Source organism: Cyanistes caeruleus, chromosome 6 (genome assembly GCF_971803275.1).
Source record: "Cyanistes caeruleus chromosome 6, bCyaCae1.hap1.1, whole genome shotgun sequence".
Taxonomy (NCBI): domain Eukaryota; kingdom Metazoa; phylum Chordata; class Aves; order Passeriformes; family Paridae; genus Cyanistes; species Cyanistes caeruleus.
In genome coordinates this window covers 1,044,716-1,071,393 of record NC_141706.1, presented here as the reverse complement: position 1 = coordinate 1,071,393, position 26,678 = coordinate 1,044,716, and the positions used below count along the sequence as shown (strand labels likewise).

Sequence of the window (26,678 nt, the reverse complement as noted above, 5' to 3'; positions counted from 1 at the left end):
AACAATGAACACCTTGCACACCCACGGACAGGGGTGGCTGGAGAAGGGCTGGGTGCACCCAGAGGTCGCCAAGTTTGGAGAACACAAAACACACAGCCTCCCTGGATTTCTGTCAGACAGCTCATCCTTCCACCCAACAACAACACACAGCCTCGGTTTTCAGGTGCAGATTTTATTGTGGATCATAACAAAAGGTTCCAGAAAAAGCACAGGGGGAAAAAAAATCAGCAAGAGAGTGTTTTACTTACAGAGTACAAGTATTCTGTGAAAGCTACTAACTCTGCACTTGTAGGCAATGCAGCTTAACTTAAACTAATAATTCTTTTTGGATACATGTTTAGCAAATTTTGAAAGAATTCTTTTTTTTTCTCAGTTAGTCTGATATAGAGATTGAAGACCAAATGTTTCAATGACTAGCACTGTTGCAGAGTGCATGGTATTAAACTGTTAGACAGAAAAGAAAATCTCTTTACTGCAGAAAGGAAGTCACACAAAATATTTTCAGAATACATAAAATTAGCCCTTGTAAATGCTGAATGACTCAAAACCTCTTTGGAAAATCTGTGGATGCTGAGGTATGCCTAATTTTAAAATTTTGGTGATGCTATCTCAATTTTTCATGTGACAAATCAAAATAAAACATCTTAAGGCAAACTAATTGTAATTTCTTCAGTCTGTAATTGGGCTTTGGCTGCAAAGAGAAAGCCCAACACTAATTCTTACAATAAAATGACCAAAGTCTACTAGGTAAGAGTGTAAAAATCTTGCAAGAGGTCTCAAGGCACTGTTTTCTCTTTGGATGCCTGGCCATTCATGAAGGCTGTTTTGAGAGGAAGACAAGAGTAACAAAAGCTAGCCCTAAGGCTGGCACCTAGGACGTTAAATATCACATCTACCTTTCTCTAGTGAAATAAACTCTGAAAGCCATTCTGCTTTACAACGCTGTGCCTTGCAGTAAGGTGTCAGCTAAAATAATCTGAAACACTAAAACCAGAATAAAAAGTAAGAACAAAAGTCAAGCAAGTAGCATTTACCTCAAGCATCATGGTCTGCATGCCCCAGCCCTGCAAGGGAAACAGAGCTCTGCTGCTCTCCTGGCCCTTGCTCCACCATCCCCTGGAGCAGATCAGGAGCTTCTGCAGCTCCTGGGGGCCCACTCGGGTTCCTGAGCTCTGGAGCTGCAGGGCTGCCACCCTCTGTAACACCCAGACACTCCTCACTAGGAGATGGATTTTCTGCAGCCAGCTCATTTAATAGTTAACTTGCTTTGTCTGGACTCCATCAGAAATACAGAGCAGCCCAATTCTGGGCTTTACGAGCGTGGCTCGGGTAAAATTATGCAAAGGTTCCTTTTTATAGCACTTGTTCCTCATGGCAAATAACAGCAAGTCAGCTGAGAAAGAAATCTGGAAGGAGCTGACCTCAAGGTATCAGGATTTTGGGTAATTATTTTGAAAACACACGATGAAAAATCTGTAGCTCCTCTTTAAAAACAAGCAAACAACCAAACAATAAGTTTGTTGGATCCATCAGCAGGGAAGGGATGCCCGTCTCCAGCCACAAAAGGAGCCTGGATACCACACTGCTGGTGCAGTGGATGGGTCAGAAGGCACAGAAAACTCCTCTTTAGGTGGAGCACAGAGCCCCAGCAGCAGCAGGGCTTGCTGCTCCTCAGGGCAGGCCAGGAGTTGGTGACTTTTTGGAGGGCTCAGCTGCCTGTGGGCTTTGTGTGACACAGCACAAGAGGCAGGGATCCAGCACCAGACCCTCAGGCAGCACCCTGGATTTCCCCTGCCTGGCTTCAGGATGGCCAGGGCTCTCCTGAGCAGCCTGAGAGCAGCAGCTCTCCCTGGGAGCACTGCAGCAACCAGCCTCTCCCCTGGCTGCTCGTGCCTGACACGAGCTCCATCACTCATCACATCACTGTCTGGGTCCTCTCAGTCACTTGCAACAACTGAACCTGGGACTGATTAAATTTAAACAATTCTGCTCTCAGCAGTGCTGCTGTGCATCAAGAACAAAAGGAACTAGGGGTGGCAGAATTGGGCCCAGAGAACTTTTCCCTTCCCTGAAGGGAAGGGCTGGCCAACACCAACTGCTGAAAAGCAAGCTGTCTACAGCACTATTCTATATTTCTCTTATATTCTGAATCAAGGCAATAAATATTAGATATAATCTCTATATTAGATTTCGCTTTTATCTGATAGCTAGTTAAATCTACACTGTCAAAAATACAAGCAGTGACCCACTCCTACATGGCAGCATATAGTGTTTGTGTGTAAGTGTTAAAACCATCACATGGAGCTATATTTACGCAGGACACTGTTGTTTATATAGCAGATTTTAATCTAGATATGTTCTTACCATAGGATGGATAATTGTGGAAAGGTTGGATATTGTTTAAATGTTTCTATGGTTCTGCCTAATTGCATTTCAGCACGAGTTTTTAATAATTCTGTCTCAGTTTCATGTTTTAGAAGGATGGAAATGGAGTCTGACAGATAAATCTCCAATAATGTTATACCACTATAGCACGAGAAATACTTATTTTCAAGTCCAGGCAAAGGAAACAGTTTCACTGTTCACTTTACACATATAAATCTCCTCTTTAAAGAAAGTGCACTCCTGAAAACCAAGGCAATCGAAATATTTTGGCACTGTTGAAATGTAAAGGTGTTGCAGCTGAGCATGGTCTGCAGAAAGAACATTGTTTGTTTTTTAATTAGCTATTACAATTACTGCTTGATGTGCAAATGAAAAATTGCATGTTAAACATTAAAATAAGCTGAAATTGCTGCTGCTATATACGTGAGGAGTTCTGTCTCAGTTTGCTTAAAAAAATGTCTGGTTAATTCCTATTTTTTAGCTTTTCAGATATTAAAGACAAAATGTTCACTTTCATTGAGGTCAAGATGTCCAGCTATTTCTCCCTGTAAAGGGCAAATAACTGCTGTTTTCTGTACTTCTAATTTCAGAATCTCAGTTAAAAACACACAGGTCAGAAAATATTTTAATAAAGATATTTAGAGTGCTTATTACAATCAGATAATTTCTGAGACCAGAGAACATCCAGGTATTGCCCTTTGAATTGAATACTAACTTTCCCTTGAAAAAGTTCCTATTATTTCTCAGAAAAATAATTTTGCAGCCCCCCAGCAATCAGTATCACCTTATTAGTAAACATCAGTTGGTGTTTAGCAAAGACACACAATAATTAGCTTTGTGCTAATGCTGCACTGGAAAGCTCTGCACCAAAGAAAGGTGAAAAAAGCCCTGGGGAATGGAAAGCTGGGTGATGCTTCCCATCCTGAGGGACATCCAGCTGCTGCTGAGTGCCCTGGCCAGCCCTGCCTTCCTCCTGAGGAACATTCCAGAGCTCACAGGTCGCTCTTCCCTTGGCCTGAGCCACTTCTGCATGGCTGGCAGCAAGTCTCCTTCCTGATCTGAGAATTCCCAGCTCCTGAAGGGTTATCCAGGAATTCCAGCTCCCTCCTGCTCTGAGCATTCCCAGCTCCTGAAGGGTTATCCAGGAATTCCAGCTCCTTCCTGATCTGAGCATTCCCAGCTCCTGAAGGGTTATCCAGGAATTCCAGCCCGAGGATTCTCCTCTCCCTGACTGGGTAACCCAGAATTTGTGGCTGCAGTGGGTGCTTTGTTTCAGGAATGATCCAGGCAGTCTCCACCAGCTTCCCCTGGAAGCACAGCTGGAGCTTGGTGCCAGGCTGAGGGGAGAACCAACTCCCATTTCCCTTTTGTGTCTTTGGTAAAGCTAAAACTGAACAGGTAACAGCTAATTAAATAAAAGAAATCTCTGTAGCCATGTAAAACCACCAAAGAACTTTACAGTGTAATGGAATCTTAGCAGATGGAAGTAGTTATGGCCATTTCCAGAAAGTGAATCTTATTTTTCTGTGTTGAACATAGAAACTCGTTGATTTTTTGTACATTGCATGCATATGCAGCAACGTACATTCATCATAAAATCAACCAAAGGGACAATTCTAAATTCTGTTCAGCAATCAATCTAAACTTGCAATCTGATAATCCTGTGATTAAACTGCCAAAATAAAAACAAGCCATTCTTCTACTTTCTAATATTATATGATAATTCAAATACTATAGAAAAGCTGCATTATACAGGTGTGTCTTCCTGAAAAGTGTTCTTTGCAAAAAGATCTCTGCCTTGAACAAAAACAAGTGAAAAGCTGCAAAGTGGGGAATGCTCAATAGCACATATTGAAACAGAGCATCACATTATAGTAAGTCTGAAGGAATGAGTAGCCACTTCAGTTTGTACCCATAAAATTAAAGCCCTGAAATGGCACTGGAACTATGTATTCACCAGGTTAAGTTTCTTCTTTTCAGCTGTTATGTGAACAAGTGTATTTAACTGTTTCTCCCCATGCACATTCCTCACAATTAGAATGGAACTGTCTTACCATGGATAGAAAATATTCTTCCCCTTCCCAGATTAAACAAAAGATATATGCAAAAAATAATAACATAGTACAGAATATTCCTATGATCAGCTCCAAAGGCTAATTTGAATTAAACTTGATAATTTTTTTTTCATTGTTGCTTCCCCTGTGAAAAACAGTGTGAAGACAACAGAGGCTCCCAGAATATACCCAGATATCTTCCCCCAAACCTTTTGTTTTTCTTTATAACCTATATTGGTTTTAAATCTACTATGAAAATAGTAGTGCCAGAAAAATCGACTAATAATGAAAAATTCTTCAGGTAAATGGTTTTGTTCTTTTTTTTTTTGTTCTTTTTAGGACAGAGATGCAGAGGAATACCGAGGAAAGATCTGCTAGTAATGATGTTTTCTTTGTTAACACTCCTTTGTGACCCAAATCAATTCTTCACTCCACGTTCCTGTATTTGGAAAACAAATTGTACAGTACTCTCAGTGTAGACTTCAAGTCACAATTTACAATATCTAGGAAAAAAGACAAGGGAAAACAAATTAGTAACTTCATTAGCTCCAAACGCTTTCCAGAAAATAAAGTGCCCATTCTCTCCCTTGCTCACATTAGTACCCATGAACATTAGAGCACAAGGATAGCAAAAAAGAGTAGAAATATCAATAAAACACAATTTTCAAGCTGGCAACTCAGAGCTTGGTGTCTTAATCACTTCTGCTTAGGGATACAAATAGCTACTGCTGCTGATGTTGAAATGTAGCCAAGCTCAGGTGCTCCTGAGTCAAGGTGTGCTCAGGATTACACATTCTCAGACAGCTCCATCTTCAGTCAGTTGTGGCTGGAAAGTAACGATTTGGGGACAAAAGTCATCAGCCAGTAACCAATGGGACCCTCCCCTCATGTAAGAATTGTAGGAGTTGGCAGGTTCTGGGCTGCAGCATCCTCTCCTAGGCCTGATTTCAGCAAGATAGCTAGAGGCAAGTTTAAACTTTCCAGAGGATCTAAAGAAGCTAGGTATACAAGTAAGTGCTCCTTGAACAAACATCTGAAAATTCTTTGGGTTAGCTGACATTCATGGCTGAATCAGCCCTCAGAAACTCAGCATCTAAAGGAAAGGATTTATATGAAACAAAAAAGCTAATGAATACCTTCTGTTTCAAAGAGCAGCTCTTGAGAAAGTCAATATTATTTCACAAGAAATCTATAAAACAAACTGACAAGTACTACTGCAGCAGTCTCCACCAGTGCTTTAGTCAGTCTCCAACAGGGATTCTGAGCTGCCCTCAGAAAGAGCAGAGTGGAATTAGAATTGTCCTGTCTCTTTCTGTTCAATGCACAGGATCTCAAATTCCTGACTTGGAATTGCCCAAAAGCTCAGAGTAAGCCCAGGACGTGGAGCATTGCAACATCAGAGTTTAAGCACTGCATTTATCTACACTGATGTTTTCACAGACTGTGAGTTACTATGAATTATTCACACTGTGAATAATTGATCCAATCAAACCTATGCATGGTGTCCTAAAGCAGCCAGCTAAAGATACTGAGCTCACATCCATGGACAAAGGCTGGGAACACTCAAGCCTAGATTTTCTGCTGGATTATGACACCAGAGCCAGCATGGGTTTGTGGCTCTTTATAAATCAGATGGCAAATGCTGGGTATGAAATGCAGAGTTAATGCCAAAGGCTGCAGGAAGGGTGCCTTGCCCCACAAGATCCCACTGCAATCCTCAGTTTCCTCTCTCAGACCAGCAGCAAGGTGCAGAACCACTTTTTTGTTCCCAAATACAGAACTTCTCAAAGAAGTAACTTGGTTAGGTCTTTGCAAAGACACCACCACAAAAGAATTCCACAACCACAACAGAATTCCACAGAAGGGCTCAAAGTAAAAGAAGCACACTCCCAGAGAAAGATGGGACTTCCAACACATGTAACATTTACTGGTTGCACATTTCTAAAAGAGAAACTTGAGTTTGTCTTCGACATACCCATTGCAAGGAGGAATCTAAAAAGCTCAAACTGCAAATGAATTCATTAGAGACTCAGCAGATTAACGTTCCAGCCATTTTTAAAGTAAAAAGGTCACAGAAAGCTTTTTAAGACCTTTTCAATTATATTGCAAATAACCCAAATAAACTGTTGACCCCATAAAAATCATTGGTTTTCATACTAATTTATTTAACTGCATTCTTTTTTTTTTTTTTTCCACTAAATATGTTTTTCATATTCTAAAGCACTTTTCAGCGCTCTATTTTTTCCTCAAGAACCTCAAAGCAACAGTGTAGGAATTCAAAGAGTATTTAGTGTACACATTTAGGGTAAGATCCTTTTCAATGCTCTTTTGCTCACTGGAAATTTTAAGTATGGGCATTGTGCCCAATGTAACAACACATAAAACAGATGTGTTTTTCCATTCACATCGGGCAGGAAGTTTCATATTAAGCATTTCAATAATTGCACAAGAAATGTCTTATATATGCTGAAATATCCTTATGGCTTGATTTATACTGGAAAAATTAGCTGTCCCCTAGAGCAATAAATACCTGAAAAATTAAATGCCATAAGAATTTTAAACCTCCATGGGGAGCGAGGGATCACAGATACTCTGTGTTTTACTTGGATCCCTCGATTTCACTGTTTCCCCCTTCTCACTTTGAGTATTTCAGACATAAAGGTTTGTGATACCCTCACCAGTGGTTTAGTTAAGCATGACTGTGGATAAGAGTTCAAGCAATGAAAAGAAGTGAAAAAAAGCCAGGCTGGGCAGGTCCAGATTTAATGCACAGGCTGGATCCTGAGCTGCATTATTGTGTGTGTGTGCTGGGGCTGGTAGAACCTGGAGGCTGGCAGGGAGGGAAAAAATCCTGAATGGAGCAGAACCTGATTCAGTGCCTGAATCCCCAGGGAGTTGTGACTGCTAGAAGCAGCACTCTGACATGTCCCAGCTCCTCAGGGAATGGCAATCCAATACTGTGGCAGGAAAAGGCCGTGAGCACCACGGAATGCAATCCTGGAATTGGCCTTGGAAAGACACAGCCCCACTGATCATCAGGGCAGGCAGGCAGCAGGAGCCCAGACACCACCCCTGGGGCAAGAGGAGGAGCTGCACACCCAGCTCCTGCTCGGGAAGATGTGCTAACTGGAGGTACCCATCAGCCTGTGGATCCAGGGCTCTGTCTCCAGCCCAAAAAGCTGGATTGGAACACTGGGCGTCTGAGAACCAAGAGGAATGGAATCCCAGTGCTCCTCAAGTCAGCAGCAAAACATCTGCTCCCTAAAGCACATCCCACTGCCAGCCCCCAGCTCTGTATCCAATTCAATGTGCAAGGGCAGGTCCTGCATTCAAAGGCATGTGTGAGAACATCTGAAATTCCACTTCCACAGCATCTCCCTCTTTTGTGAAAAATCCTACGAGTAACTGGAATACCCAAGGTTTAGTGTGAAAATGTGAGATGGAGGAAAATGGGGCAGTTGGAGCAATTCACATCTGTCAGTGACACCAGTCACAACTGTGTTCCCTTTCTCTCAGGGAATATTGTATTTCTATTTGGCCAATGAAGAAAGGCAGCATTGCAACTTTGAAAAAGCACATTCAAGATACAGATTTCCTCGAGCACTGTAAAATGTACCTTGCCTTTTGCTGTTGGATTAACTTAACCTTCATTTAGCCACACCATAAAATCTGGATCCAGCACAAATTTTTAAGGAGATACAAAAACAGTAGCATAGGTACCTTCTGGTCTTGGCTTTGGTTTTTCCAGTCCACCATCCTGCATCAGCTCAAATGCAAAGGAAACATTGACGACCTGGCAACACAACAAAGGCAGTCACTCTTGGGAACTCTGTGCACTGCAAATGGTCAAGACAAGATAGAGTTAAAGCTGAAGACCCAGTTATTCAGCAGGAAAAAACAGTCAGGACTCTGTATATCTGCTCCTTGGAATCCAGACAATCCATTGTTTTGCTGATTCTGGGTGATGGTGGTCGCAGAAAGATAAAGGTAATTGAAAGTTAACATGAACTAACATAACTCTCAATAAAATTACTTACTTGTAAGCACAGCCCACCTCCTGCAAGTTCAAAAATTGGAACATGATGGCCCCTGAAGTGCTCTTGTCTTGAACAGACAGATGAATTGCCTGGACAGCTACAGACACTGATGTAATGCTGATCTTAAATTGACACATTGTACATATATGCCTTAATGCTTCCAAAACCCATTAAACCTTTCCAATGTTAAATTCTTGGATTTTGGACACACAAAAAATCAGTCCTGTCATCAATGCTTGCATGTAATCCCATATACATTAATGAATCCTATATACATTAATGAACAGTAGGTCTCCTTCAATGGCAGCACCACACAATGGCTGCCAAAATCTGTTAATACTTGCTAACCACCCCATCATTAATATCATTTTCTCCTACTGATTTTTTAAAATACTTGGAGTGGCTGGACCAGGACGGTCCTTTCTTGATTTCAGCTGCTTGCATCAAACTTACACAGGAAAGTTTGTGTTATCCTTCTACAACCAGACATATTTATTTGTTTGTTATCCTTCTACAACCAGACATATTTATTTGTTTGTTTTTAACAGAAAAATGAAATCTAGTTACCTTTTGTTCAAAACTATCAGGAGTCAAGAAAAAGCTGTGCAGGGGAACAAAATAGCCTTCCAGGAGACCCATCAGCAGGACCAAGTACACTCCATCTGCAAACTATGGAAAAAAAAGTAAAGTTTCTCAGTCCATTTTCTGGAAACTCTCTCAGTGCTTTGCTCATTGAGCAATGGGGTAGTGGAACAGGACTGCCCTGAGAAGGGGAAGCCCCAGGCCTGGAACTGAGCAAGGCTGGATGGGGCTGTGAGCAGCCTGGGCTGCTGGAAGCTGTCCCTGCAGGAGGGGAGGAACTGGGTGATCTCTAAGGTCCCTTCCAACCCAAACCACTCCACATCTCTGTGGTTTTGTCACAGGTCTCTCACTCCTACCCAGTGGCACCAGGTCTGCCAGCAACCCAGCACCTCCCTGAGGCAGGGGATTTGCTTCCAGCTGATGGAAATACATCTCTCATCTTAGGGATGATGTTTCAGGTAAATGCTTCAGGAGTTTCCAGGTGCATTTGAATGTTTTCCCCCAGAGTAAATAAGTAATGCAATAAGCAGAAACAGGGAATGCCCTTTTGAAAGCCTTTACACAACGATTTCTAGCTAAATCTTAACTGTACCTTTGAAAAAAATCTCTAACAGATTGATAGAAAAAGCAGAGATTCTCAATATCATGAATCAAGACATAAAATAAAGGCTGACCTGAAGACACCTGGGTGTTTTTGATAGTGCAGATCCCAGCCCCATCATTTTCTCATGATAACTGCTGGGATTGTTCACATGGGGAGGTATTAATACAGCAAAATTAAGCTTTTCTTTTAGCTTCTCTCCAGCCAATTTAGCAGCTGAGAAGGAGAGAGCAGAGCCTGCAGCCCAGGATTTCTGGGGTGCAATCAAGCCTGCAGCCCAGCTGCACAGCCCCCCGTGCACTTGAGCAGCTTTGCTCTCCAGAATCCCCAATTTCCCCTCAATGGGGGCTTTGTGATCCCCCTGTGGCTGCTGCAAAGGTGGGCAGAGAACAACTGCACAGCATTCCTGCCTGCCCAGAACACACAGCTCCTCCTCCTCCTCCTCACAGCACCCAGGAGGCAGCACTCCTAATTAGCTTTTATGCTAATGGAAGTAACAAAACTGGTTTGGATGTTTCATTGGTGAGGGTCTTCTCTGCACAAAGGTATTTGGAAATGAAGGGTTTCCTGCTGAAAGAACATCCTGGAGCTCATTCAGTGGTAACTCAGTGAAGGTCCTGGACAGAGCTGAGGACAGGGTGCCTAATGCAGTGCAGCTACCTCTCCCCTCCAAGAAAGGCCACAAAACTCTACCTGAGTGTCCAGTTCAGTCACCTCCAAATTCAGTTTATTCAGATGCTTGTTCACAAAGGTGATGAGAGTCTGAAATGTGAAAACAGTGCAATGAAGGCCTATCCAGCAGGGCAGAAGTTCAACACCAGCAGTATGAGCTCCACTCAGAGGAGAATCTGCACGAGTGAAGAGACTGCAACACAATCTCCAAGTGTGGAAACTGAAATGTGACATTAAACATTGTTTTTAAATTGTTTTTTGCAAGAATGAAGAACAGAAATAAAACGAATGTGATACATGTATGTATAAAAATACCCTGTTAAAACACAGAAAACCCCCACATTTTTAGCAGACTATGGGGAAGTGGGTAATTGGACTCCACTCAAATCTGACAGCAGCCAAAATACTGCAGGGTCAGACCTCTGGCAGCTGTAAACTGGATATCTCCTTGGCATCAGTACAGTCAATGTGCCAGCTGGGCTCTGCTCAACATACACTTTGTGAGAGCTTTTCTGATGGAAACTTTGATAACTGTACGTCCAAAGTTAAGTTCATGCTGCTAAACATGAAATAAAATGTAACATTATAATCGTGACTTTGTGTGTTTAAGCATAAAGCTTAATTGTATTTAATGTATGCAAAGCATGGCAGCTGTACATTACATCCCCACACACTCAGCACACCCACACCACCTGACACACACAGCCATGCACACAAACACCTTAGGTACTTGAAAAATAAAAACCTTCCAACCTTTTTCACTACGTTGAGCTTGTCTGGGGCATGGTCAAACAAAGTGTCGAATGCATCTCTTTCTGAAAAACATCCAGGGCCATTAATATACTGAGCAGCAGTTGTTCCAGTGCAGAACAAACACATTCATGTGAGACAACACACGCAGCAAAAAGGTTCAATACAGCCTCTGTACCCCAAGAACCAGGGAGTTTGCATCCTCCTCCCTTGCTGCCAGCTGCTGGCAACTTCTTCTCTGTTATTCACAAGACAGCATCATTTTCAGGTAGCATTTGGATCAGCTAAGGACCCTGTTTCTCAAAAGTGAGCAAAGAACAGTATCTTTATGCATAAATTCTTAAACAGCCAGAGGAACCAAATCATTTTCTGCAGAAGAACGTGACTTTACATCAGCCACTACATCTACAGGGGAAGATCTGTCCCACAGACCCCTGACTGCATTATCCAGCACCTCAAGCAGGTTTATGATCACACATCTGCAACACAATCCTTTGTACAGATGTTTTGGGCTATTCTCAGATGCAATTTAGGGCACTGTCAGCAGGACAGCCAACCTAAGGCAGCATGGCTGGAGTGCTGTCACCTTCTGAAGAAAACAGAAAAATTTATAAAAAAGACCAAAGCTTTTCCTGAGCAATTTCTGTTCAACAATCACCTGAGTGACAGCAAATATCCATTCATATCCCTCACTTTGGAGAAAACCAAAAGCTAGAGGAGATCCAGAGGCATTTGTAGAAGGCAGACTTTACACCAAGCAAGGCTCAGGTGAGTGTTTCTGCTGGCCACCCTCAGTCCTGGCAGTGAGACACACGAGGCACAGGGCCTGCCATGGCCTGCTGAACACTGACTCCACATCTTTAAAGCAGGCAGTGGATGCAGAATATCAACATTCACCAGCTGGCTCGTGCTAAGACACAATTTCACGTTATGCTGGGAACTCATGGTCATTAGCACCACTGCAGTGATGTTCTGGAGGTTAAACCACAAAGCACATGCAAATCAACAAGTGCTGAAAAGCAATGAAATGTGTTTTAAAGATGGTCAGAGTGATTTTCATGGGTTTTTTCCCCCTTTGTTAACTGCCACAGCAGCCTGTGGTGCATATTTGCAACTTGAAATCCTCTCCTTCCTTGCCATTTCAAAGTGACCAGCCAGTGCAGAACTCATCTACACCCTGGCTGCCCCAAGAAGAGAGACAAGAATCAAATGTACTCACCATGCCTTCCTGATAATGCCCTGTGGGAAAAACAGAAAAGAAAAGAACAAAAGAGCTACATATAATTCAATTGCAGATACTGTCCTGCAAAAAATCCCCAGCACACAAGGTAACACCTTCAGCTTGGGGAATACTGGAGTAGATTCATGGAATTAGGAGAATTCTGTGAATAACTTCACCAAGTTACTCCTGCTGAGGATCTGGGTTGGTCTGGAGTTTATCAGAATAATATCTCTTGGCTTCACCACAGTCTCACAGGTCTCTCATGCCCTACTTTGAACCAAACCACACCTTGCCTGAGTAAAGAAGGCTTTTTCACACTGATTTTGTGGAAACTTTTCCCTCTGCTTTGAAGATGCATCTGCCACACCAACCTCAGCAGCAATCCAGCCCAAACAAGGCTTGGGCTGGCTTCTTTAGGACTGCAGGATTTGGTTCCAGTTGATCCTCCAAGTAACTATCACACCTAAATCCATACAGATTAATCATAAATCAGCAGTGCAGCTTCCCTCCATTCAATCAGAAACCAGGATATTCTACTGCTGCTCTCTTTTGGTTTGGAACAGCTTTCCTGTTCTAAACTGTTCAGTGAGGTGGCACATACAGGGCTTACCACCATCATTTTACACATCTAAAGCCCTGCCTTTAGTTCCCCACCTGTTTCCTCCCCCCTTTGTATTTTTAGATGCTTGTTTGCAGCTCCTGAAAAGGCTAAAATGCAGTCACTGCCTGATGCATCATCTTCCCTGGAACCCCAGTCCTGAAATCTAAATATCAGCAAATGTTTGAGTTGCTGAGACACATCTGTGCTCAATTACTGGACTGCTGGCAAATGTGGTGTTGACATACTCGGTGTTACCAGTTATTTCCTCTTGGATTTGTCGAGACTGGAGGATTCCATCTCGTTTCTGGAAAAAGGAGAAAAAGGGACATTTTTCTCAGAGGAGTTTGATGCTGAGGGTAGCAAACATAATGTGATCCACAAACAGAACTCGATAAGAAACCTGCAGAATAAGAAACTTTTCTTACACCAATTTTCAGTAACACAATATTTTACCATGCAAGTATTTCAGAGAACTCTTTTATACATTAACAAGAAACCCGAAACTCCACCTGCAGAAGGAAGTATTTCTTTTCCTTTCTCCATTGTTCTTAATTCACTTTTCTTTTAAAGGCCCCAATCCATTTGAAACACCCAAACACATATGTAAGTATTCTAGTGGAGGTATGTCTAGGTGAGCTGAATTAAGCCCTGTATTTCAATGAACAGCTTGGCAGATGGTGCCCATGCTTCTCTTCTGCAAAAATCTTCCTCCCAGGCTGTTTGTTCTGTCTGCCCTGTTCATACTCTGGTTTTTGGTGCTTTTTTCCTTTCTCTGCAGACAAAGAGCTCTGACAGAAGGCAAAATGGAGCTTCCATTCCCACTGGCAGCCTGCTCCAGCAGTGACCCTGATGCTCTGCAGATGTTCTGCAGATGTTCTGCAGCCCTTCCCTGCAGGTGCTGAGGGGGCTCTGTCCAGAGCCTGTGCCCAGGAGCCAGCTCCAAGCACTGCTCTTTGACTCAGCTGCAGAATGAAGCACTGGGAAGAGTCTGACATTGTTTCAGTTTGCTGATCACACTCATCTGGGGCTGCAGTAAATACCACACATATGTTTTGCCTCTCTCTGTGTTCTCTCTGTCAATTCTGTTCGCTGGTATCACCAAAAATTCACAGTACAGAGAGAAAAGTCGGGGAAATGCTGACAACTCCATTTAAAGTCTAGACATTAGGCAATTACTCATGATTCCTCACTCCCTGTCACACAAGGAAATGAGAAAAAATAGATTTATGCTGGTCCTAGACTCATCTTCTATGTGGGAAAGAGAAAAGGAGAATAACCTTTTAGAAAAGACCTTCATGAAATGTGAATTGGGGCTACTGCTTTTCCCTTGGAGAAGGCAGCACATCCCTACCTGAGGCAGTCCTCAGTGTGAGATGTGATGTGCTGAGGGCAGAGCCAGGCTCCTCTATTCCTTCTACACCACACTGCTAAAATCTATTTCTTGATTTATTTTTCCTTCTACACTGCATTACCAAAATGTATCAAGAAATACATTTATTTCTGCAAGAAGAGCTGAACGTGGCCCTGGGGGTGACTCCAGACTGGCACTTGGGGTGATGTGAGCTCTCCTTTCAGCCAGATGACAGTTTTGGGGGTTTTGTACTGAATTTTAAAGTCCTGTTTCTGAGTATCTTGCACATGGTAAAAAATGCATCCAGGGTGTTATGTACAGGAGGAGGGGGCACAGAACAGCTGCAGAGGCACTGCCTGTCACACACCTTCAAAGGCTGAAGAAAAAGGACAGAGGTTAGGGCTATCTCCATGTCCAGCCCCCAGTACCCACTGAAGTAACTTCAAGTCACAGCCTGGCTCGTGCCAGCTCAGCCTGGAATTCCTCTCTGTTTGGTATTTTTGTTTATTCTTCCCTTGCTGCAGGGTGAAAGGAAACTTTTATTTCCTCCTCATGATGGCTCTGCCATGCCACTGATGCCTTGTGCAAGGTGCTCTCATCTCCCCCAGGGGCTGAGCATCACAGCAGGGCCAGCTGCAGTTTTCACTGATCACACTGGGAAGGTGGGAGCAGAAAAAGGTTCCTAATGCTCTTCACCTGCTCTCTGCAAGCACACAAAACCTGCCCAAAATATACTCCTGTACTGCTGTTAAAGATATTTCCCTTTCTGATGAACTGCAGATTTATAGATAGCAAAACAAAAACATCTGCACTTAATCTTGATGTTGACAATAACAACAAAAACAAACAAGAAAACCCAAACCCAAATGATCCCAAGCCCTTGTTTTGGGTCTGGCACCTGAGCACCAACACTGATGGGATTTCCACACTGCCCAGACACAACGTGCATCCCCTTACTTGACCAGCACATGTCAAGACAGACCTTCCTACACCTTTGATTTGTAAAGAGACAGGCAAATTCCCAAAGGAATGGACCTTAGAGCACTGGTCTTAGCACCTATTGTGAGGTTTGTCTTGTACTAGGCAGAGAATGACACAATATTCCTAAAAATACAGAGAGCTGCTACTGCCCAGCCTGTTTCTTTCCTTAATGGCAACAGTGGCTAAAATTGAAATAACAAACTATAAAAATCAACATCAGCTATTTGATCAAGATCCCCCATTAAAAAGAAAAGCTGGACATGCATTCCAGTGAGGACAGAAGACCTTGGTGAACAGGCTTGGCATTTTCTCCCCTCAGAGCTGAAAGACTTCACAGCAGGCCCTGAAGATATTCCTAATCACTTGCCATTTAAAATTGCCAACTACACCTAGAACAAAATAAAATTAATCTGAAACTGGGGTAGCACATCTGGAAATAGAAAAGATCTCTTCTTATCTCCTTCTGTGCCAGCATTTTTATGTAACTGAGGGCCAACTGCTTCATTTCCCCCACAAAGCCCCAGTCTGAAAATCTGGCCATTATTTGGATGGTTTTTTGTCTGTGTCCTGTTACAACTCATTTCACCTGGAGGACCACATTTCAGAACTGCCCCACCAACGTGAAATGCAGAATTATTCTGGAGCTTGAAAGAACAAACACATTTGTGGCAGGTTCAGAGGAGGCTTCATTGGAACCTGGAGGCAAAGCTGCTCCAAACCATTTCAGACCTTCCCAGGTAGTGAGAGCAGTGACCTCTGATTGAAGTTGTGGTTTAGACACTCACCTAACCTCAATCATTCCCTAGCTTTGCCTAAGTGCAGTTTATGCACCCAAGAACGTGCTGAAGCCATTCTGGCTGCTCTGCCAATGCATTCTTACACTCTCTGACTTCCATCTCTTGGACACAAGCAATTTTCATCTGACCATTCCTGAATGGTAGAAATTCATCATTTTTAAGAAGAGGCAAAATGATGACAAGGCCCAGCTCTCCAAAAAAGCTCTCAGTCATTTCAGTAGATAGGATCAAACAAAGCCTGGGCTTTGTTCAAAGTTATTTATTCTACTGGTAAGGCAGGAAAAGAAAATAGTAGAGTAGCTACAAAAGGTCCAACTATCACATTTTTTTCCTAAACCAGCTTAAACCCAGATTTGGTATCACTCTCCTTGCTAACAGCTTTTGTACAAAACAGCCAAAGGAAACAAGCTTTCAGAAGAGCTAGGCTGATTACCTGCTGGACATGAGCACATTTTCTGTTTCACAAATATCTTTCTTTTCCATTTCAATAAACTGCATCCAGCCAGCAACCCTCACATTTTATGTGTTTCTATGCCTAGCAAAATCATGCAATGAATTAAGGGAGTCATTCTTAAAAGAGTTCATAAAAGTACTTTGTTCTTTTATTTCTGTCTCTCTGCTGTTCTCTTTATCAAACCACACCCAGCAGAATTTAAAACCAGCTACTGCAGAGTCTGTTAAACTTCCCTGGGCTCGATTACAGAATGCAGGAGTGTTTGGAACATGAGGTGTGCAAGTCTGACCGCTAAATTAGGCTTCAGGATCTGCTGATGGCTGATTAAAACTCCTGTGAGTTCAAAGGGAACACGATGCATGATACAGAATCAGTCCCACAGGACGTGAAAGACAGATTTATAAAAATAAAAATAAAAAAACCTCACCCACCTTAAAATAAAAATGAGAAATGTCTCAAACAATTCCAGCGAACACTGGCCCCCATCCCCTGGTAACAGGGATCAGCAGAGCTCTGGAGCTCCACTGACTGCCTTTCACCAAGGTCAGGGTCTGCAGGACAGAATCTCCTTCACCATTACTTGGATTTTATTCTGGTCTGACTGATTTCCCTGCAAAGCACTGGCACTGAGATGCAGCTGTGGAACTAAGAGTGAGCCAGATTCTCCCACCACTTATTGCTTTAAATTGCTTTATCTGTACTGACTTCAGTGGATTTGCTGCTGAGCTACACCAGCCTGTTTAACAAGAGGACAATTATGCCCACTGATTTCACCAGGAATTTGTCTGGAGGTATGGAATGACAGCAGAGGTTCTGGTTCTTTCTTTTAGGACTGTGTCATTTTTCTCATTTAGTTTTTCATCATAAAGATGCCCTGCTTACTGCACTCCAGATTTCTTAAGCTGGTTTTGGTGGAGCCTTGAGATAAAGCAGTGCAAATAATACATTTATAATAGCCAAAGGAATTGTGTTCCTTTGAAGCCCTGGACACAGAAGTGCAGATTCTCAGGGATCCTCCTCCATCATCTGTAGAGAAACCCCTGAAGCAGAATCTGAGTCAGTGAGTCACTGCCAGACATCAGCGACACATTTACCAGGGACCCTCCTTCACATTTCTCCCTAAGCTACAAAACTTGTCCTATTTGAATTCTAGGAGAGAATGTTTACTTTCTCAGATCTGCCTTGCAGATTTTCAGCCACACAAAACTTGAGCAATAGCTCTTTCAACCAGTTACTTCAGGGTAACATCAGTTCAAAGACAAAAATGAAGACAGTTGCAGTGTGAAAAATAAAGGCAAAGTTAATTGAAGAGAAAGAAAAGCAGATTAAATGGGAAGAGGCCAAGTAAGATAGAGAAAGCACAAGTTCAGCTGAAATAAAAATGATGAACAGAAAAACATGAGGAGTTTCAATGGATGAGGCTCTAATAAGGAGACTGACAAAAGATTTAGTTGACGGGGATTTTTTTGCATGCTTTTGAGAAAACCAACACTGTAATCAGACTAAATTAGCATGCACAAGGCTGAAAAAGAATAGTTAGTCACCTAACATGAATGTGAATGTAATAAACAGTGACAATTCATCATTCAGTGCCAAGAATGATTCGAATCTCTACACAAGTGAGAAGAGCGTCAAAAAACGGGGAAAATAATAATTCTAGAGATCGTACCGGGTGATAAACACATTCCAACAACAATAATGTTTCATATATTTCTAATGTCACAGTCAGAGTAAGATGCTGTGAGGCACAGCTCAGTCTGGGACAGCCCTGGTGCCTTTTTCTGGTGGAGGTCAGAGGGAAGATGCTCCCGTGTTCCCTGCCAGCCAAAGCGTGCTGGCCCAGCCAGAAACTGCAGATTCATTTTTCAAGAAACCCCTCAGCCAACTTCCCAACACTAGCAAGAGCTGTTCAGGGCTCCCTCTTACCTGCACAACAACCACCTGAATGGACACGTGGTCAGGGAGCCGGATTGGTGCTCGGAAATACTGAGACAATGCAACCAGAAGGTGAAGTATGGCCACCAGACTCTTAGCATGAACAGCTGAAATAGACATTAAAAGCACAAGTTACCAACTGCAAAGTAACCAGGGCACGGATTTGGACTTCTGCTTAGGATGTAGGGATTATGGGAGTCTTTTCCTCTTGCCACCTGGAGCCAGGGGCACTTTTAAGGAGTCCCATCTGTAGTGGTCTCCTGCGAGATGTGTCAGCACGTCTGGATGCCACAGGCTGCTGGAGATGGAACTCCAAAGCTAATCCAAAAGCCAGATTTTATGTATGCAGTTTAAGTGCTGTCTCTGCATTCTCCTTGCCTCTCTTTTATTCCCTTTATTTCAATAAGGATTTATGGACTATCAGAAAGATATTTTTGTACTCATAACATGCACTTATTCATTTTTAAGTGTCACAATGTCTGCAGGATGATAAATGAGCCTGTTTTGGCACAAGCCTTAAGCAATAGCTTATTAAACTCAATGACTCAAACATTCCTCATGAAGTTGTTCTAGTTCTGTTATTGAAGCTTTTTTGCAGCAGGTTTCAAACATGGGTAGTTAACACCAACACAACTTACAAGACATCAAAAGCCAAACTGTAGGAAATCCTTGATCAAGTATCAAATCATTGGCATGCATGTGGATAATTTCCAATCCTTATTATTGCCTTTCTTCTTCTTCTACTCTGCTTTAGTACTCCTAAAAGATCTTTGACTCTGCAGTGCACTTGGGTTTCTTGTACTGGAACTAATCATGAAGTACTGCCTTCCTGCACTGCTGAAACACGATCAGATCCCCTAAAATACCCTTCTTGATAATGCTGCAGTGCAAGCCTCAGCTCTGCCATGGAGATACACACTCAGGAAAACGTGGCACTGCTGGCAGAGGCTGCTGGAGTGCTCAGGGATGAGCTGCTTCAGCAGAACACCACCAAGATACCAGAGTGTGTGCCACAGCTGGGCCCAGCTGCTGCTGTCTCTATCTCCAGCTCTAAAACACATGTAAAACATTACATTAAAGCTAGAACTTAATTTGCCAGGCTGCTCCAAACACTCCCCCTCCAGCTGCACAACAGAGAATGGAAAGAAAACTCGGGGGAGGTTGGAAAAAGGAGGGGACAAAAAATTCAGCAGGACCACAGAAAGGGGAAAGTCAAATTGCCAAATGTTCACTCTTCCTCCCTCGAGATATTTCTCTCCTTCTTACTCATTAGTTGTGTATGGGACAGGATACAAAACTGCTCAGTACAAGACAGGTACAGGAGAAAGGGAAAATGTCATGTACTGGTCAAGGATTCACCAACATGAAATGATTCTGAAAACCAAACTTAAAACAGATTAAGAGGCCTGATTTCCTAAATCTGATAACCTGCTTTGTGCAATACATGTCCACTGAAGTGTCTTGTGTTGGGCCTCTGAAGGCATTTCTATTAAATATTGCTAGGTTCATTCTTAATACAACAGAACTGGAAGGGTGCAGAACTAGTCCTGATGAGAGTTTTATAATCAAAACTGGTGGTTCAGACTCAGCCTGAAATGGTCAGAAATATTACTCATATCTCTGTTGCAAATTCCACCCACAGTTCTTGGTCCTAACTCTCCTCATGTCCATCCACTGCCCTCTGTTTCAACAAAGCAGTTTAGCAACTCCAGGCTTCAGCTGGCAGGCACATGGACCTGAGAGCAAAGCCACCACACCTGGATGGACCTGAGAGCAAAGCCACCACACCTGGATGGACCTGAGAGCAAAGCCACCACACCTGGATGGACCTGAGAGCAAAGCCACCACACCTGGATGGACCTGAGAGCAAAGCCACCACACTTAGATGGACCTGAGAGCAAAGCCACCACACCTGGATGGACCTGAGAGCAAAGCCACCACACCTGGATGGACTTGAGAGCAAAGCCACCACATCTGGATGGACCTGAGAGCAAAGCCACCACACCTGGATGGACTCTGAGGACACCTAACTCACACTGAGGGCTGAGCACCAGTAGAGAGGGTGGAGTGGCACATCTGGCCGTGCCCTACAGAGCAGCTCCTACCATAAATCCCAGGTTCCAGTCCTCCTTTACTGTTGGATATTTCAGAATTCCAGGTGGCACCTACGAATCCCCAGCTGTCAACAAATGAGAACAGTACAGCAAGCAAAACTTACAGTCAACATTCCACTTGATGCTCCTTGGAGGGAGTTTAAGGGTTTCATTGATCTTCTCAAGCACTGTCTGTAGCTTCTGTTTCTGAGCAATTTCAGACTGAGTAACTTCTGCAACATTCAGCTTCTCACTTTCAAGCTTCTCTGAAGTGATGGAAGAAAGAAATGGAGGAAAACCAATTGTCAGCTCCATGAAGAGCACAAAGACATTCCATACACCAGAGTGTATATATGTATATGTATACATGGAGTGTATATATATATATATATATATGTATATATGGAGTGTATTCAGAAGACATCAGACTTGCTCATTTTATATCGAAGTTTTTCTCCCCAGAGCCACTTTCCCTCCACACTTCTGAGCTGCTGGAGGTGAGTTCCCATTTTGCCTTTAGGTGCACACTGACAAGGGGAGGGTCAAGCACTGCTCTGTGCCACACCACTGGCTGACAAACATTTGCTGCAACTCCCTCTAGGCAGCACCAGATAAAGGTTATTCTGCATGCAAGCAGGCCATCAAAGCTAGGAAACAGACAACAACTTTCAGATTTATTTCTTCAGTCTCAGCCTCCCAGCTTCTACCTCGGATGCAGGAGATAAAAATTTTACTTGGCCTATTAGTGATAAAACAGAAGTGATTCCATATTCACAGAGGCAGAGGATGCATCAAAGAAAGGCAAACAAGTTTTCATGAAAACAGCTAAAACCTCAGGCAATTTCTCTTTGTGAAACCACAGCCATTTTCTGCACTCCAGATTTGTAGTAGATTTTAAAATAATTTATGAACCAGTTTGTTACAATTAGTACATTGCTGTCTATATACATACATAGTTTATTGTTTACCCTTAAAGAGCAAGAAATGAAAATATAGCAGCACCAGAAACAAAATGCTTGGTCACTTACCAATTCACTTCTACAAAAGAATATCTTGTTCAGAGATATCTTATTTGGTAAGAGCTGATCTTGTTCCCATCAAAGCCAACTCAGTATCTTCCCAAAGGGGGTGAGCCTAAACTACCAACATAATGACTATCCTAAGAATCCTGCCTAAGAGCTGCTGTCTCCTAGTCCTGCCTAAGAGCTGCTGTCTCCTAATCCTGCCTAAGAGCTGCCATCTCCTAATCCTGCCCAAAAGCTGCCATCTCCATAGGCTTCTTTTGCCTCCTCAGAAATCAGTCTGTGCAAAGTCTCACCACAAGACTGAGGATTTGGTAATCAAAGACCAGATCCACAAGGAAATAAGGGCAGTGGGAAAGATTCCTCTGAAGTCAATAAATGCTGGATCACTAGATGCATATTTAGAGTCAGGCTGTGCCTACTGCACATTGTTTGAATTTTGGGTGAAGTGACTGGAGGTCTGCCCATGGCCATCCAATTGCTCAGTCTGGGCACATCCAGTCCATCACAATATATTCAATAGCTTAACCATTCATAGAAGGGAATAGTCTGTGAAGTCTTTATTAGAAGTGCTCACATGATGTTTCAAGACTCATTTAGGATACTGGAAAGAAATTTACTGGAGACTTTATGAGCTGTAATAACTAAGAAAATGGCCTTCAAGCCAACAGTGTAAAAAGCACATGCCAACTCTGCATTAGCAGTTTCTTTTCCCTATCTGTTTCTCAGCTGAAGCTCAGTTTGCAGTCCACTGGGCACCATTACCTCAGTCATGTTAAAAGCCAGACATCAAACCAGAAAGAAATTCCAACTTTCCAGAGGAACCTTGCAATGTGAACAAACTATAGCATGGAATGAGCAGAGATTAAAAACATCCACCACGCTCCTGAGAATGCCTTCAGACTTACTTTCCACTCGTAACAGGGTGAAGTTTGTGCAGCCCATGTGCAGATAATAAATGTAATTGGGGTGAATGCTGTTGCCAGGACAAGAGCCCTGGCTGTGCAGCAGCCCAGGCAGGCTCTGTGCTGCTCCCATCACACTGCACACACAGCCCAGGGAGCTCAGGACACATTGCTATTTTTATACATTATATTTTTATATTATACACATTATTTTTACATCCCCTAGTGGCACAAATGTAAGATGATTCCTGGGCAGGAACAAGAACACTTATTGACAAAGCGCCTCAACGCTGCGCACGTGGCTTTCTTCTTACCGAATAATTTCTGCAGTACTTGTCCATCATACAGGTCTTCAGCCAAGTCTTTCACAATAATCCTCTCTCCTACCAACACATCATTAATCCAGTCAATTAATACCTATGTGGGAAACACAAATTTGGCAGTATGATGCACTATTCACTTGCAATTTAAAACACATGTCGTTTCTCTCAGCAGGAAGAATAGCAAAGCTGCAGTGGCTCAAAATGCAGCCTGACAAACCTGCAGGAGCAAACAGGAAAGACTCAGGAGGACTCATCTGAGGGGGCTGTGCCAATGCACCACAAAGTCTAGACAAACACTAACTGATGCAGTGTTTTCTGGATTGAAATCTTCCCTTGCTTCCAGTAGCATTTTAATATCTTACTGTGAAGCAAAAGGCGCTGAAGTTGATTTTAATCAACTGCTAAAGTCCAAACCCCAAGAATCCCAAAGACAAGGGAAATCCAGTGTGATCTGAGATTGGGGATCTTGGACTCTGGACTCAGGATTTTAGCAGAAATTTTGAAGTCTCCCTGTGCCACATCTGGAGAGAGATACTGGCACAAATGACCTCCCCATCTCGCTGGGATGTACGCACCCCGTGGCTCCAGCTAATTCACATCCAACTCCTGCTCTGAAGTGCTCAAGTGAAAGAGGGGCAGGGATGGCATTAAAAAATAGTTCCACTTCCCTGAGAGGGTTTACATGCTTTCATTACCTTCATCAGTTCTTGTAATTTCGGATCATTTCTTGAATTTGGATCCACCATTGTTCGGACTTCATTTTCCTCTGGAAGGTTTAAAAGAAAAACATTAGAAACTATCCCAGGCACAACACTTCATTTTACACCAGGCTTTCACATAGAGATGTAAAATTGCTGTGAATTACCTAGCATAGTGTCCTCGGGGTCTAGTTCGAATGGAATGGGGCTGAGAGGTAAGTTAATGGCATTTATTCCTTCTTCCTGTAATTCAGACACTAGGAAATAAAAAAAAAGAAAAGCTTGGTCAAATTTCAATTTAATTTTACTATTTCACTCTCACTAAAAGTAGCATTAATTGTCTTAATTTCTTTATAAGAACATGACTCTATTAGATAAGCCACTGGGTGTAATTACAGCAGTAAAGTAAAGCTAACAAAAATGAGAGGCCCAGCCAACAAACCTTTACTTGTATGAGAACATTGTTCGTGGATAATCGTGCTGGAACCAACACAATTACCTCAAATCTCTTCCAGGATATGGCCCATTGTCCTCAAATTTTTAAAAGGCTCACTTGCATGTTAATGGTTGTGACATTTTAACACCAATGAATCCTTTCAGCTGAGGGAGATGGTTATTGCTGGCAGTGTCAGCGAGGCTCTGGAGCATCTCTGGGGCAGAGCTGGTGTGGCCCAGGCAGGGGTTCCCAGGCTGAGGAACCATCCCAGACTGGAGGTGCAGCTGCAGCACGAAGCACATTCTGCTGCTGATGCTGCTGGGGCTGCAGTGCCCGGCTGGAGCAGCCTGCAGGATGCTGCTGCCCTGTGCTCTTGGCGTTTCAGGGCAGAAATCACAGCAGCAAGACACACTGCAGGGTGCTGAGAGTGTGGAGGCAAGGCTGAGAAAGAGCTTGGACAAAGGAATGGGGAAGTAATCCAAGATCCCACAGTTTGGAGATGCCAGCAGTAGCCAGGAGATATGGACAAGGTTTTACTCAAAGTCCCCAAATTCTGTAAAAATCAACGTTCTTGAGAAGAAAGGAGCAGAAGGATCCAGAGAAGTGGTGTAAAGGGAAGCCTGACACTCTTCTATCCCCAGTACAGGCCAGAGAAACGCCATCCACTCCTCTGGCTGACCCAAACTTTATAGGATGCAGAGACAAAACCCTTCCTTCACTGCCCAAACAGCCTCCCTGGCAGAGGGCAAGAAGCCCCACCAAGCCAGCACACCACCCTGAGCAGGGAGGGATCCAGGGCAGGGATCACACTGGTTTGTGCCTTGCTTTGTGAACAAGACATCAGTGCAAAGCTGATTTACCACACCAGGAAAGGGGCTCGCTGTCCCATCCATGACCAGCAAGAAATGCTGCTGTGCCCACCCCATTTCCAGGGCACACACCTTGAACAGGGCTGGTTGTTAGCTCATCTGTCCCAGCCAGAGTTTAAACTTCAACAGCTTGAGCCAACAATCCTACATACAGCCTAAAGGTTCAGGTGGCTGTCCACACCTTCTGACATGTCCTGAAATATCTGATTTATGTGCAGATGCAAGATTCACTAGCCAACAATTCAGGTTTGCCAGCTGATGCTTTCCTCAGCTTATTCTGAAAATTACAGAGACAATTTGGTTTTTAAGAAAACAGAGAAGTCCTCTGAAGATTCTGTCTTGTCTTTGCCCTCATGTCTGCCTCATAAATTAGCTTTACTTCCTTGGTGCAATAAGTATAGCTAAATTTGCATGAACACTGTGATCATCAGTCAGCTGGTGTGATAAAACAGGACTTTGAAATTTCCAGGTATTTTCTACTCCCCATGAAATGTTTTGTGGTCTGCCATGTGAAATGTTTCTGTGCACGCTTCAAGAATCTGTGTAGCTGGATCCAAGCATCCATGTGAGACTGGCAGCAATAATGGCTGCTAGATCACTTATTGCTTTTAGTGGTACAAAAAAGAACTGAAAAACCCACCACCCTCAAGACTGAACCCGTAGCTTCACTCCACACACTCACCCTGTTTATGTATCTGCAGCACACAAACACTGAGCAGCCCTGGAGAAACAATGCTGACAATAATAGCTCCCTCAGTTGTATATTCTCCAAAACCCATGGCTGAAAGCAATGCACCAAATGAATCCCTCATGTGGCTCCTCTGAGTTCTGAGGAGTTACAGCGAGGATGAAGCTGGCCTGGGATGTACAGTCTGGGGAACTGCTCGCACTTAATGGCAATTGTTGGAACTGCCAGCACTCCTTGGAGAAAATCACTGCTGGTTTCATTAACCTCTTTGATATTTTTTGTTTGTTTGTTTTTTGTTGGTGTTTTTGTTGTTGTTGTTGTTCAGAATGGCTATGGGCACAGAAATGTCAGCGGGTAGAAAGCCTCCCTGTGGAGGTCCTTCTGCTCTGAAATGTTCAGCTCATGCAGGGCTTCCACACAAAGCTCCCTTTCCAGGCAGAAACGTGGGATTTTCTCACATCAGTCCCAAGGGGGGGCAGTAAATAAAATCTGTTTGAGCCAGCTGCCCCCCTGAGCTGTCCTGTCCCAAAGGGCTGGGTGCTGTGCCAGGGTGGGGACACTGGAGAGAGCAGCCAGCTGCTTTCCAAGGGAGGAACACTGATGAGAGCTTTTGGCTCCCCTCTGCAGGGGCAGCCCGCTGGCAGAGCTTGCTCACAGCTCTCCACGGAGACCGAGTGCACCTCTCCAGGCTGAAAGTTATGTAAGGAATTCTTCCCACTGAACCTGGCCATTCCTGTCCTCTAACGTGCACAACATTCTGCCTTTCACAGCATGACCCCCATCACATCCTCAGAGAAAGCAAACAAACCCCTGCCACATCTCTGCGCCAAAAGCGACCATGGAATACAAATAATAATAAATATACAGGGGGAGCTGAAACATTGACGTGTTCTAGAATGCAAGTGTTGTATTTGCTGCACAGCAGGGGCTGAGCTCTGCTTTCTGCACACTGCTGTGAGCACAGACACCTGCCACACCTGCCAGAGCTGCTTGCAGAAGCTCCCCTGATGCCTCCAGACGATCCAGACTGGGATCTGCAATGCCTCACCAGATCCCACCTGGATCCAGCTTTTAGAGAGGACAGCTCCCCCTCAGCCTCTGCATTCTGCAGGGCACAACCCATCCCCACGCTGGTATTAGCCCATAATAAAGGTTCCTCTTGCCCCCCTCAAGCAGAAAACATGATGGAGAAACTCTGCACCCAACAGCATCTTTTTCATTT

The 26,678-nt window shown here is 43.4% G+C and overlaps 1 protein-coding gene across 2 annotated transcripts in view; it reads right to left on the bottom strand.

Moving 5' to 3' along the window:
• Window positions 1-156: 156 nt before the first annotated feature.
• The window catches only part of PARVA (parvin alpha), a 63,467-nt gene continuing 36,945 nt past the window's right edge, over window positions 157-26,678 (bottom strand). For both annotated transcript variants that reach the window (XM_086891983.1, XM_023929130.2), the window contains exons 2-13: window positions 23,631-23,720; window positions 23,461-23,531; window positions 22,757-22,859; window positions 20,641-20,781; window positions 18,414-18,529; window positions 13,150-13,208; window positions 12,301-12,320; window positions 11,085-11,146; window positions 10,353-10,421; window positions 9,044-9,145; window positions 8,160-8,232; window positions 157-4,942 (exon numbers count right to left, since the gene is read on the bottom strand). In XM_086891983.1, the coding sequence (XP_086748109.1) occupies window positions 4,866-4,942; window positions 8,160-8,232; window positions 9,044-9,145; window positions 10,353-10,421; window positions 11,085-11,146; window positions 12,301-12,320; window positions 13,150-13,208; window positions 18,414-18,529; window positions 20,641-20,781; window positions 22,757-22,859; window positions 23,461-23,531; window positions 23,631-23,720 (983 nt within the window). In that variant the 3' untranslated portion in view covers window positions 157-4,865. The remainder of the gene's footprint in view (window positions 4,943-8,159; window positions 8,233-9,043; window positions 9,146-10,352; window positions 10,422-11,084; window positions 11,147-12,300; window positions 12,321-13,149; window positions 13,209-18,413; window positions 18,530-20,640; window positions 20,782-22,756; window positions 22,860-23,460; window positions 23,532-23,630; window positions 23,721-26,678) is intronic.